We start from the raw sequence: 13,570 nt of genomic DNA, 5'->3' as shown, positions 1-13,570 counted from the left end.
TTTTAAATTTTTTCTTCCCTAGAAATTCTATAACTTTAGTTTGTACTATTTTTTTTAAAATCTGAGAATTGAAAGGTTTTTAACATTTCTAAATGGAAAGGTCTTTTTTTCCCCTAATTTTGTTTTTACTTTATTGCTGTGTGATCAGAGGATATTTCTAATCTTTTTACTTTTTGGAGCTATTTGAGGTTTTGTTGTGATTTAATATTTGGCCAATTTGTATGGAGGCATATTCTCTATTTTTTAGGGAATACAGTTTGATATATATGAATCAGATGTGTCTTAATAATTATTCAGGTCATCTATATCTTTACATACTTTTTTATACACTTGATCTGTCATGGGCTGAAAGAATTAATTACACTTTCTAAGCCTTGTAATGTTTTTATTTCCCTTATAGTGTCATAATTTTCAATTTATGAACATTGTTGCCATATTATTTATTGCAAAGATATAGGTTACTGTTTTGGATTATTTAGCATTACAAAGTGTCATTTTTATCCTGTTTAATGACTTTGGGCCTAAATACCACCTTTTTTGATATTCACATCTGACTTCCTGCTCTTTTTGTGTGCCTTGGCTTATATCTTTGTCCATTCATTAATTTTGACCTTTCTGCAACACCTGGAGCAGTATATTTTATTCAACATAAAACTGGCTATTGCTTTGTTGTATATGAATATGTGTGAAGACAACAGATAAGTCCAATCCATTTATATTTATTAACATGACAGAGTTGTTTGATCTTTGTTTATGTAACTTTAAGTTATGTTTTTAATAGTTTTAAAAAATATTTCATTGTCTGGTATGTTTTATTTGCTTTTTGTGTGTGTGATTCGAAACTTAGAACAGTTTTTATTTTAAATCTAGCAGCTGCCTCTGTAAATTCATAATTATAACTGAAATAGTGTGATGTATCACCCTTAGTATGCTATCTCTTTACATTCCATTTGGCAATTTTCTTTTCCCCTCTGTTTTATGCATCATCTGATTGTACTTAGTTGTATTTTTTTCATGCTAACCTTTGTACTTCAAATATAATTATTTTTCATTCCTTGATTTATCTACTTTAAAGAATACTCTTTAACTCCTTGCTATTACAGAAGCAACAGTAAGTGAACATACTCTGCTCCCACGTTCTTTCCTCTTTCCTCTTATTGCTATTTGTATCATGTTCACATTTTCAGGGCCTCTGAGGTTTTAGGGGTAAAATGCCTTGATTGTCATTTTTATCACTCTTTGTAGTCACCTCGGTTAACAAGCCTCGATGTGCTGAGTCATTTACCAAGCCTCTGCCCACTTTTGGCCCTCCGAGATTGTTATGACATCTTTGTCCTCTGCGCTTTTCTTTCTCCTTCTCTTTGTTCTTGTATATTTATACCGTTCTTTTCCCATCCTGTCATTTTATTGGCGTTCTGAGAGGGTTGGGGTAAAACATATGCATGCTATCTTCCATATTTAACCAGAATCCCCAAATAACTCTTACTTTTGAGAGAAAATGCTTTGCATTAAAAGTTCAAAATAAGGATAGAGATTTTACATGCTATACAATCTCAGCCTATATATAGTTAAGAAAACTGCAGACCCAAAAGGGTGCCACTTATTCTGAGTTCCCAAATGGGGGTTTAAAACCCAATCTATTGGCAGTTTCATCCTCCCCTGGAAATAGGGCCTTGACTGGTCAATCAGGAAATTGTTCTTTCCATTGGCATCTAAGAGTCTGCCACTCGGGTCCTCTTCATCCCCCAAAGAAAGATGAGGTATTCTGCATGAGAAGACACCTTGTTTTTTCCCCTAGCAAACTGCCCCCTCTGGAAGAATCTTTTTCCTTTGCTAATAACTTTCTTGCCCCCACCCTCCTACCTATGAAAACTTCCATTTTGCACAACTCCTCTCAGTGCCTCTCTGCTTGCTAGATGGGCTGCTGCCTGGTGCATGAATCATTTGATAAAGCCAATTAGATCTTCAAATAGATATATGTACATATATATGTATATATATGTATACACACACAGACACACAATAGAAAGAGAGAGAGAGAAAGACTAAGAGAGAGAGAGAGAAGATAATAACCTGAAATACCGACAGTGATTTCTCTACCTCCTCTCTTCTGATTTATATTTTTCAGTAGTCTGCATTTTATGCAATGGCCATTTTTAAAAAAATCATTTTGTTTTTAAGCTATTTATTGTGATATGTAATGTGCATAATAGAAATGCACATGAATTATAAATTCATTATAAAATGAACACTTGTGTATTAGCTCGGTCTACCATAACAATGTACTATAGACAGAGTGGTTAAAGTACAGAAATTGACTTCTCACGGTTCTAGAGGCTGGAAATTGGAGATGAGGGTGCCTCCTGGAGAGGCTCTGGTGAGAACCCTCTTCTTGGCTTGCTAAGGATTGATTTCTTACTGTGTCCTCATATGGCAGAGAGAGTTCTGGGTTCCATTCCCCTTCGTACAAGGACACCAGTTCTACTGGGTCATGGCTCTGCCCTACTGACCTCTTTGAACCATAGCACTGTCCTTAAAGGCCCTTTCTCCAGTATATCACATGGATTAGACCTTCCACGTGTGGATTTAGGGAGACATAATCCAGTCCATAGTGGCCGTGAGATAACTACTCATGTCACTAAATGGAACATTGTAAACACCCCACAAGCCCCTTCCCAATTATGTCCTCCTTCCTCTGTCTTAGAGGTTTTATTTATATTTTTGAGCTCCTAAGTAAGCATGTCTAAACAGAATAGTTAGTTTCTGCTTGTTTTTGAATTTTGCATAAATGGAGTCATACTTATGCACTCTTTTGTGTCTGGCCTTTTTCATCTCCATTTTGTGGAACTATAGTTTATTCATTTTCATTGCTGTAAATTATCCCATTTTAAGAATGTAAGAGAGATATTTAACATATTCCAAAATTTTGGACATTTAGGTTGTTTCCAACTGGGGCTTTCTATGGGCAGTATTCATAAACTTTCTCATAGCTCTATCTTGGTGCCCACACATATTTCTGTTGAGCATTTTATGTATCTAAGAGTTTAATTAATAATCACAGTCTATGTGTGTCTGCACCTGTATTTGATGATATCCATTGATCTCCAAAGAGGTTGGACAAATTTACATTCCCACCAACAGTATATGAGTTTCTGTTATTTTATATCTTTCTTAATACTTGATATTGTCAAAATTTTAAATTTCCCTCATCTGATGCATTTATAATAATCTCTGTGTAATTTTAAATCACATTTCCTTGATTAAGAAAAAGATTAAGAAAATGTTTATGTTCATTGACCATTTGGGTTTCTGCTTTTGTGAAATATCTATACAAATTTTTTGCTTATTTCAAAATTGGTTGCTCTGATGTGTTTCTAACTGATTTGTAGGGATCCTCTTCTGGATATAAACACTTTTTAGGTACACATGTTGCAAATATTTCCTCCTCAGTAGGCTTGCTTTCTCGCTCTTACAAAGTTGTCTTCTGATGAACTTAAGTACTTAATTTTAGTGTGCAAAAATGTATCAGTTTTTTCCTCTATGTTTACTGCTTCTTGTGCCACATGTAATAAATCTCTCTCTAAACTGAGGTCATCAGAAATTCTCATTTTTCCCCTAAAATATTTATGTTTTCATCTTTCACAAAGAAACTTAGATTTTAATCTACCTAGAATTGATTCTTGTATGTGGCATAAAGTTGGATGTTCAAAGGAATTATTCTTTTTTAAAAAATTTAAATTCAATTTAATTAACATATAGTATATTATTAGTTTTGGAGATAGAATTTAGTGATTCATCAGATGTTTCTTCAAAGAAGACATAAAAATGACTAACAGACACACAAAAAAATGTTCAACATCACTTGCATCAGGGAAATACAAATCAAAATCACAATAAGATACTGCCTCATGCTGGTCAGAAGGGCTAAAACTAACAACTCAGGAAACAACAGATGTTGGTGAGGATGCAGAGAAAGGACAAACCTTCTTACACTGTTGGTGGGAATGCAAACTGGTGTAGCCACTGTGGAAAACAGCATAGAGTTTCCTCAAAAAAGTTGCAAATAAAGCTACCTTATGACCCAAAAATTGCATTGCTAGGTATTTATCCAAAGGATACAAAAATAGTGATTCAAACAGGCACAGGCACCCCAATGTTTATAACAGCAATGTCCACAATAGCCAAAATATGGAAAGAGCCCAGATGTCCAGTGACAGATGAATGGATAAAGAAGATGAGATATATATGTATGTGTGTGTGTGTGTGTGGTGTGTGTGTTAATTGTTAATCGCACACACACCACACACACACACAAATATATATACAATGGAATATTACTTGGCCATCAAAAAGAAAGAAATCTTGCCATTTGAAACGATGTGGCTGGAACTAGAGGGTATTATGCTAAGCAATAAGTCAGTCACAGGAAGACAAATACCATATGGTTTCATTCATATGTGGAATTTAAGAAACAAAACAGATGAACAAGGGGGAAGGGAAGGAAAAATAAAATAAGATAAAAAATGAGAGGGAGGCAAACCATAAGAGATGCTGAACTCTAGGAAACAAACTGAGGGTTGTTGGAGGGGAGGTGCATGGGGAGAAGGGCTTAATGGGTTATGGGCATTAAAGAGAACACTTGCTGTGATGAGCAAAGTAATTTTTCTATTAAGATTCCTAATTCTTCAGCATCATTTATTGAGAACTGCCTTTCCCCCACTGTTTTACAGTGCCACCTTCAGCACAAATTCAATGTCTGTATGTGCACTGCCTGTTGATGAGCCAACAATTCTGTCCCGCTAGTCTGACTGATCCAACCCCAGTCACACACATTTTCAATGATTAGACCTTTTCAATACATTCTAACATCCTGAGGGCCAGTTCTCTTTTCCCACCTTGTTTTTCTTCCTCAGAAGTATCTTGGTTATAATTTGCTCTTTGCAATTTTATATAAATCTTTGAGTCAGGTTGTTGAGTAACACATAAAAGAAAAGCCTATTGGGATTTTGATTGGGCTCATATTAAATTTATTAGCTATTTTGGGGAGTCTTAAAATACTGTGACTTCAAATCCAGGAATATAATACATCTCTCCATTTATTGGGTTTTCTGTAATATTACTCAATATTTTTTGTAATTTTCTTTGTAGAGATCTTATTCATACTTTGATAATCCTCTTTCTAGATACTTGATATTTTAAAACAGCAGTGTAACTGATATTTTTAGAAAACTTAGCTATTTTCTCCTTGTTGCTAGTATATAAATATGTAATTAATTTATGTATATTAACTTGTACCCAGCTACCTTTCTATACTGTCTTGTTAACTTTAATAGTTTAGATTATATTGGCTGTTGTACCATGCAGTTGTATTATCTGTAGATCATGGCATCTTTGCTACTTTTCTTATTCTTATATGTATTTTTTTCTTTTCCTTCCCTTACTATGCTGGCTGGGCTCTCATTTACAAAGTTAAATAGGACTGATGAAACTGACATCTTCCCTTTCTTTCTTTTTGTTTCTGATCTCAAAGGGACAGCTGGCCATGTTTCACAATTAAGCATGCTGTTTGTTACTTCCTTCAAAGTAATTACCCTTTATCAGAGTGCAGCAATTCCCTTCTATTCCTTCTTTTCTTGGTATTTCTAATTATAAGCAGATATTAAACTTTATCAAATGATTTGTTAGCATCAGTTAAGGTGACCACCTGGTTAGCCTTCTTTAATCTATTAATAGAAATACAACATATGGTGGACCCTTGAACAACTTAGAGGTTAAAGGTACTGACACCTCCCATACAGTAAAAACCCACATATAAGTTTTGCCTCCCCCAAAACTTAACTATTAACAGCATACTGTTGACAGGAAGCCTTTCAATAACATCAACAGTCAATTAGCACATATTTTGTATGTTATATGTATTATATACTGTCTTCTTACAGTAAAATAAGCTAGAAAAAGAAAATGTTACTAAGAAAATCCTAAGGAAGAGAAAATACGTTGATAGTACTGTAGTATACTTATTTTTATAAAATTCATGTAAAAGTGGATCTACACAGTTTAAACCTATGTTGCTCAAGGGTCAAGTGTATTTTCTACTGTGGCATGTATTAATGTTATGACCAGCAAAAATTTTTAAAAAAAATTTAGAAGTTCAAAAAAGAAATTTCTACAGAGTTCCTATTAATGAGGCAAATGTACGTCAGTCTTACGCTGAGCTGGGGGCACCCCTCCCGGATGTGTTGGTGCAGGAGTTTATGGAAAGTTCCTATGCTCCCAAACTGCAGAGGTTCCATCTGCAAACCCAGGGAAAGAGAATACTCTCAGGAATATTAAGGTCACTTTGAAGTATATGAGCCATGATAACATAAACAGCTTTATTCATGGGTAATTTTCTGAACATGTTCCAGAACCATTTGTTCTTCTTTCTGTCTCGGTTTTGCGCCTGCCTCTCAGAGTAGGCCATCCCTAAACTTGGTTCATGTGTGCACCTAGCAGGCGAATGCAGCGGGCAAATGGGGAAGCTCATTTGCCCAGACCGCCCCAGACCCATGAAATCAGACTCTCTGGGGCTGAGACCCAGGCATTAATGTTTTTAAAACCTCCCCAGGGGATTCCAAGGTTGAGAACCAACAACTGACAGCTCTCCACAGCTGAAAATCACATGTGTGTTCATGCACTCAAAGTCCACAGAAAAGGAAATATCTAACCACCCCAAAGCCTGCAATACTCAGATGAGACTGGCAGGAAAAATAAAAGAAAAAAGCAGCCAAGTGAAGGAAGAGAAGGACAGAAAGAGGAGGCCCAGGTGTGACAGCGACAGCAAGTCTACTTACTCGATTCTTTCTGGGAGCTCGGTTTGGGTCATGCCCACACAATTGACCAAAATAGTGACGGTAATAAATAGACTGAACCACCTGAGCAGACTGTGTTAAGGAAAAGCTGAGATTTGCCGTGTTTCTCTGGTGTCACCTCTAGTCACCTTGATGCTGAATGATTAAATTCACAGGTTTTACCTAGGATCAGCTTTGCGATCTTATCACGTTAACAGCTGCTAACATTTACTGAGTGCCGGTTACTTCACATTATTTCTAATACAACCAAACTCGTATGTAAGTATTATAGCTATCCTTTGTAAAACAGGCTGGAAAACTTAAATAATTTTCCAAGGCCATACAAGTTAGTTAGCTATATGGTGCTGAGATGTGACCCCCTTTACCAACAGAACCCTCAGCAAGATGGAAGAAAACAAGAATCCTTTCTCCAAAATGTCTTTCCGCCCTGACAGCTTCACTTTCTGATACAATGTAGCCTGAAATTTTGTCCAGGAAGGGTCTCTTTCTTCCTAAAAGACAAAGAGACTACTTCTAGGAAGTTAGAGGTAAAGGGAGGGTTACCAGCAGTCATGGGAATTGGTTGAGTCAGATGGGTTTCCCCACTTAGCTGAGATCAGTCGCACTGAGGAAATGTGTCCCTGGCTAGAAATGGTGGGGGCAGGTACAGGGATGTAAAATGCTGCTTCAAGGAGAAAATTCCAGATAGAATTAGGCTGGGATGGAGAATTCTTTCTAACCAGAGATGAGAATATTCAAGGTTGAACCACGGGACTACCACAAGGGGAAGGTGACACTGAAGAAGGTGAGTGGAAACCTGATGGGAAGAAATGTTGGTGCAGAAAATCCAAAGAAAAATTTCCCCCATAGGACATTTTTCTCAGGACCAGCTTGGGTTCCTAACAATTACGTCCTAAAGAAAAACAAAGCCTGAAGATAAGCTTGACCTACAGAGAGAGTGAACCACTCATCTTTCATAATTTCAGTTTGAGCAGAAGTATTTAAATCTTTTTTAGTTTTCTGTAAATGTCTTTAGTGTGCCCTGTTTTACAGTTACTTAGGAACACATCTATTTTGAAAAGGGAAATTCTGCTAATTAAACCACATTTTCCTGTTGACTTGCAATTAAATTAAGAAATGTGTTCACATGGGGGAAAATGCTAACTCAAGGATTAAATTAAAATCATATCTCCAACTTCACAAACCTTTAAAGGTAATGTATTACATACACTATTACTTGTGGAAACATTCATAGCAAATTTGATTAGAATTATAATTTTGGTGAAATATTAGTAATAGGACACTTAGAATTCCATACCTTGAAGAATATCTTTTGGAGTGGAGCTACCAAGTTCATAAGATTTAAATATATAAATACAGGCTTTGTGAGAAGGAGACACCTAAGAGCTTTTCTGTCCAGCTATGACTCCATCCAGCAATTATGATTCATCAAATCTCAAGATGAAAAGAATATTCACCGGTCACTTGATTCTTTAAAGGGATTTCATTTCTAATTAGCTGTTTCTTACAGATAATTAAGATGTAACTGAACCAGGATGTGTGGAAAGGAGTTTGTATATTTGCTGTTTTTCTTTATTGGTAATTTTTATGTAATTAGATATATTAAAAAAAAAAAAAACCCAAGTAGAGATGACATACTGAGAGAATAAATTACCTCAGTTTATTTCCCTTAACTGCCTACTTCCTTATTGCTGATACTGTTCTAAGCAGGGTACAGGCTGGGCCTCTTAACTGAATCTGTGACCTTGGACAATTTATTTAATTCCTTTGAGTAACAGTTTCATCATCTGTAAAATGGGGATGCAAATCTCTTCTTCAAAGTTTTCTGTACCTACGACAGTGATGACACTTAGGAGGTATTTAGCAAACGGTAGCCTACTATTACCACTAAATATCCTTCTATAGGATCAGAAAATTCAAGATTGAATTAAGAAAATATAACTCCCACTGCTTGGCCATAAAGATAAAACATGTAAAAGGAAAATGTAGTGCAACTACATGGAGCAGTGCAGTTTCATTTTTGAGATGACTCTTTGCCAGAGCTATCAGCTCACTGAATGCTGTCCAGCAATCCAGCAAGCTGCCCCAGAGTGGGGGGAGAGAGCTCCTTTTATTGGAGCCTCCCAAGAAGAGGCTGGCTACCATCTGTCAGGCAGCTGAGGCAAGGCTGTTCTTGCAAATCAACCTCCTGGAAGCCAGGGCTGAATTTGTCTTTAGGAACTTCCAATTTGGACAGTCACCAGGGAAGATCCTTGGAAACGAAGCCAAAGTCTCTTTTTTGTCCTAGTTTGGCTTGCCTTGAAAAACAAAACAAAACAAAACAAAACAAAAACTGGAGGCAGATTCTGAAGGTACCTAAAGCTGTTATTATAATACAGACATTTGACCGATATTTCTCTAATCATTACTAATGATTACCAATGGCATGAACCTTGAACTATTAACATTTTTTTTGGACTACTGAACTTAGTAGCCTGCTAGTAGTTTGGGGGTAACTTGGGATATTGGCAGTGTCTGTGACCGGTGTGGTCCCACTGAGACAATCTATGCTCTGCCCATTGTGGTCTGTCCTCTTTGTCCTCTGGCAGGTGCTGCTCTTTTGCCCAATGAACAGCCGGTCCTCATCATGGCTAGGGCACAGAGGAACAACCCATGCCTATTTCAAAAGCCAAAGAAGCTTCGGGGCCCTCTCATTGGTTATTATATTGTGAGATGAGCCCGCCTCACGTGGTAAGAATGTGCTCTGTATGTCAGCAAAGCTCATTCATAAGTAGGACATTTTTTTAGGTGGTACATGCCCAGGTGTGTCCAGACTAGTCTAAACCCACCTGTGGCTTGCATGAGCACCTCCTCTGTCTTGGGACAGCTTTCAGGTGTTGGACATATTAAAGCCACAGACATTTTCCTCTCAACGCAATGATTTCGTTGTTTCCGGATTCAATTAGAGGACACCCATATTGCTAACCTCTAAAGAAGGTGCTGGACACAGTGGGCAAAGCCTGATTCTAGAGGAGTCATGTGGAAGAAACAACAGTGCAAAGGATATGAGTGGACGGACACTTTGATGGCTGTTCTTCTGATCAGGTTGAAAGGACTGAATAACCACAGGGCCCGAGTGGCACTAAACCGTGAAATGGTCCTCCCTTTGTTGAGCACCATAAACGTCTACAACAAAACGAAGCAGAAGGTGGACCTGAAGTGAGAAGCATGCATCCTCACACAGTCGTGGTTTGGAGCACGAATGGTATCCTTTCAGGCTTATGAGCAAGGCGAGGTCCGGGAACCATGCATCCATTAGTGCAGAGCCAAGTGGAGGGACAGAGGTAGTGGGGATCAAGGACTGAGGGCCACATTCTCACCCTCCTAGCAAGACCTCAGGCCCTGTCAGTGACTGTGCATCAAGATGAGCCCACGGAGTGTGCCCAGTGGGCAGGAGTCTGACCTGGGGCTGTGGGATGCTTCAGCCCCAGGGCCAGGATTCTGGCAACGGGAGGATATGGTTCTGGCTGCATTAAATTCCTCTTCGGATTAGCGGGTCATCCCTGGTGCGGGGATGCTCCCCCCTGCTCTCTGCCTCCTAGGTCTCCCCTCTAAAGCCCTCTCTCTACTGCTTGCCTCTGAGCATCTAGGAAGGTGAGGGTTCTTGGCCTGTGAGAGGAGGGAGAAAGACATTTTAGTGTTTTTTTTATTTTCTCTATAAACCATATTTGAGATGGCTGATTCCTGTCCTTTCCAACTCCCAAACATGCACACATCATTTTGGGGGCTGGAGGTTGCTGTGTGGAACATCTAAGACACAATACAAAGAGGGGAATTGTCATGAAGCAGCTCTCATTTAAACTAGCGGTTCTCAAATGTTTTGATTTCAGGAGACTTTTATACTCTATGGAATATTATGTCTCCATCAGAAAGGAGGAATATGCAACTTTTGTATCAACGTGGACTGGGACTGGAGGAGATTATGCTGAGTGAATAAGTGAATAAGAGAGAGTCAATTATCATATGGTTTCACTTACTTGTGGAGCATAAGGAATAACATGGAGGACATTGGGTGAAGGAGAGGAGAAAGAAGGCCTTTGGGGGAAATTGGAGGGGGAGACAAACCATGAGAGACTGTGGACTCTGAGAAACAAACTGAGGGTTTTAGAGGGGTAGGGGTGGGAGGATGGGTGAGCCTGGTGGCGGGTATTAGGGAGGGCACGTGTTGCATGGAGCACTGGATGTGGTGCATAAACAATGAATCTTGGAACACTGAAAAAATAAGTTTAAAAAAAGTTATGGAGGCCCTTTTGCTTATACTGTGTGTGTGAGACAGAGAGAGTATATAAGACCTCCTGAACCCACTAAAAGGGTTTAAGGAACCCCAGGGATTCTGAGATCAAACTTTGAGGACCACTCATTAAATCATCCTGATTTCTGATCCCCATCTCTACTCTACCCCCACCCCAATACTCAGGATCCCTGCTCCCATTTGCAAAGACAGCCAACATCATGGGAGATCCTAGGGCAGTGGTCATCCAAGAGAACAGCCAACTTCCTCTTAAAATTTCATAGCAGCTGTTGTTGCTTTTGAGGATTTGAGTTTAATTAGTCTCCACCATAAATATAAAAATGTGAAGACAGTACCAAAGACGGAGTTGGATACATTTGTCATTAACTGAGTCTAGCTCACAGCCACATCACCCAGGTCAGGAGAACACCCTAGGCTGAGTGGAGCAGAGGCTTCCTCTCCCAGAGCTGAGAACAGCCTCCCAGTCAATCACCCTTACCCGGTGTGTGCTGTAGAAAGGGTCCAGATCCTCCAGGGGCTCCCCAATCAGCTCTGCTGGGAGCTCACCATAGAACTTGGGCAGCTGGTTGCAAGCTTTCAAGTCTAGCTGGGGCCGAGGCTTCTCTTCTTGGTCCTTCTGCTCCCTGTGCTTATCTTTGGCTTTCTTTGCTGCCTGCGTGGCAGCAATTCGCTTTTCAATCTCCACCAGGGACTCCGGAGTGAATCGACGGAAGTTGGTAGTTTCCAGGGACCCAAAGGGGAATGCCATCTTCTCATTCTTCTTCAGGAAGAAGTATACTCTTATAAGAGTGGACATCACAACAGAGAGGTAACAGCTTGCCCATTGGCCCTCTCCCTCCATTTCTTTCCTTAACTCACACTTCCTCGCTGGAACAGCAACCCCCCGCCCCAACTCAGTTCCTTCCTTAACTCACACTGAGCTCTCCCCAGAGCTTTCCCCAGAGTCTCACTGTCCCTGTGGCATTCTCTGGGGAGGGTGTTTATTCAATCCTCCTCCGGGCACCTCGGGGTTGAGCTATGTTCTCCATGAGCTTCTAAGACATGGCTCCTTCATCCGTTGCTCCTTCACCACCACCACCACCACCACCAGATTTAGCCACACTGCCCTCTCTTCTCAATTCTATGACCACTGAGCAACAGGTTCTCACCTGCATTCATTAAATACTGGTTCATGTGGTCTGTGGCAAAAACAATGCTAGTAAAATTTTCCCCATTGAAAAGCATTTGTTAAAAAGCATGGAAGGCATTGACATTTTTTGTTGTTCTTTTATTATGCAATGATATGCTTTTAAGAAGTGACAGCCGTTCCTGGACATGACAAGAGAGAGGAGGAGGCCCACTACCTTGAGCACATGGCTGCACTTGCCAGCTGAGAGTGTGCTGTGTGCCTAATGCTCTAAGCTTGGCAGCATATTTGCATTTTTTGTTCTTAATAAAGTACATTATTTAATTTTCCTATTTAGTTGTTTTTTTCTTCTAATGTAAAGTTTTTCTTTAAAAAAATCATATGAATAAGATTTTGATTCTTTCTTCGAATGATTGATTCATGAGCCCATTTTTGCTGTTTATTTTAATCTAAATGCACCCACATTTCCGGACAGTGTATCGATGACTTAAACACACCATGATGATTTAAAAATTGTTCATAAGTTTATAAAATCCTGATCTAATTCATGGTCTCTAATACTGCCAGACTCGGTCTTTGGGACTCTGGGTCCACCATGGTCCATAAAAAGCCTGGAAGGCACTCCAATGACTAGATTTCCCTTCTTTTTTTTTTTTTTTTTTTTAAATTAACACATAATGTATTATTAGCCCCAGGGGTACAGGTCTGTGAATCATCAGTCTTACACAATCCACAGCACTCATCATAGCACATACCCTCCCCAGTGTCCATCACCCAGCCCCCCATCCCTACCCCGTACCCCCCCCAGCAACCCTCAGTACGTTTCTGAGATTAAGAGTCTCTTATGGCTTATGACTAGGTTTTCTATGAGCTACAATATTCTCAGGAAGTTTATCACCCCTAGCACTAGCCTAGAAGCAAATAGGATGGCTTGCTATCACAGAAGGATAGAGCATTATCTATGTGGCATTCTCCTGACTTACTCTAGGGAAGCTACATCTGAAGCCCTGCAACAGGCATCCATCCTTTTAGTTCTCTGCAGTCAACACTGGATCTGTGGATAATGTAGTTTTCCCACCTGCTCTAGTGCAGAGATCTTCAAATGCCAGTGCACAATGTGGTGCTACACCAACTGTGTCATTTTCACTGGGGGTGTGAGTTAAGATACAGATTGCTGGACCTCTGCCTACAAAGATTCTCAATCAATAGGTCTAAGGTGAGATCTAGGAAGCTGCATTTTACAGGTTCATAGCTGAACTGTTGAAGTGTTCTATCTTTGAGAGGCAGCGGAAGCTACTGCAA

General features: G+C 39.3%; 1 protein-coding gene across 1 annotated transcript in view; it reads right to left on the bottom strand.

Annotated features, from left to right (window-relative positions):
• Nucleotides 1-11,890, bottom strand: part of SCN10A (sodium voltage-gated channel alpha subunit 10) — a 95,810-nt gene extending 83,920 nt beyond the window's left edge. Inside the window, exons 1-3 of the mRNA XM_032861166.1 lie at nucleotides 11,621-11,890; nucleotides 9,889-10,016; nucleotides 6,834-6,914 (exon numbers count right to left, since the gene is read on the bottom strand). Of these exons, the coding sequence (XP_032717057.1) occupies nucleotides 6,834-6,914; nucleotides 9,889-10,016; nucleotides 11,621-11,890 (479 nt within the window). The remainder of the gene's footprint in view (nucleotides 1-6,833; nucleotides 6,915-9,888; nucleotides 10,017-11,620) is intronic.
• Nucleotides 11,891-13,570: the final 1,680 nt, after the last annotated feature.

Source organism: Lontra canadensis, unplaced genomic scaffold (assembly GCF_010015895.1).
Source record: "Lontra canadensis isolate GAN:19392208 unplaced genomic scaffold, GSC_riverotter_1.0 scaffold20, whole genome shotgun sequence".
Taxonomy (NCBI): Eukaryota; Metazoa; Chordata; class Mammalia; order Carnivora; family Mustelidae; genus Lontra; species Lontra canadensis.
Note: the sequence above shows the minus strand (reverse complement) of the source record. Positions and strands in the feature narration are given on the sequence as shown.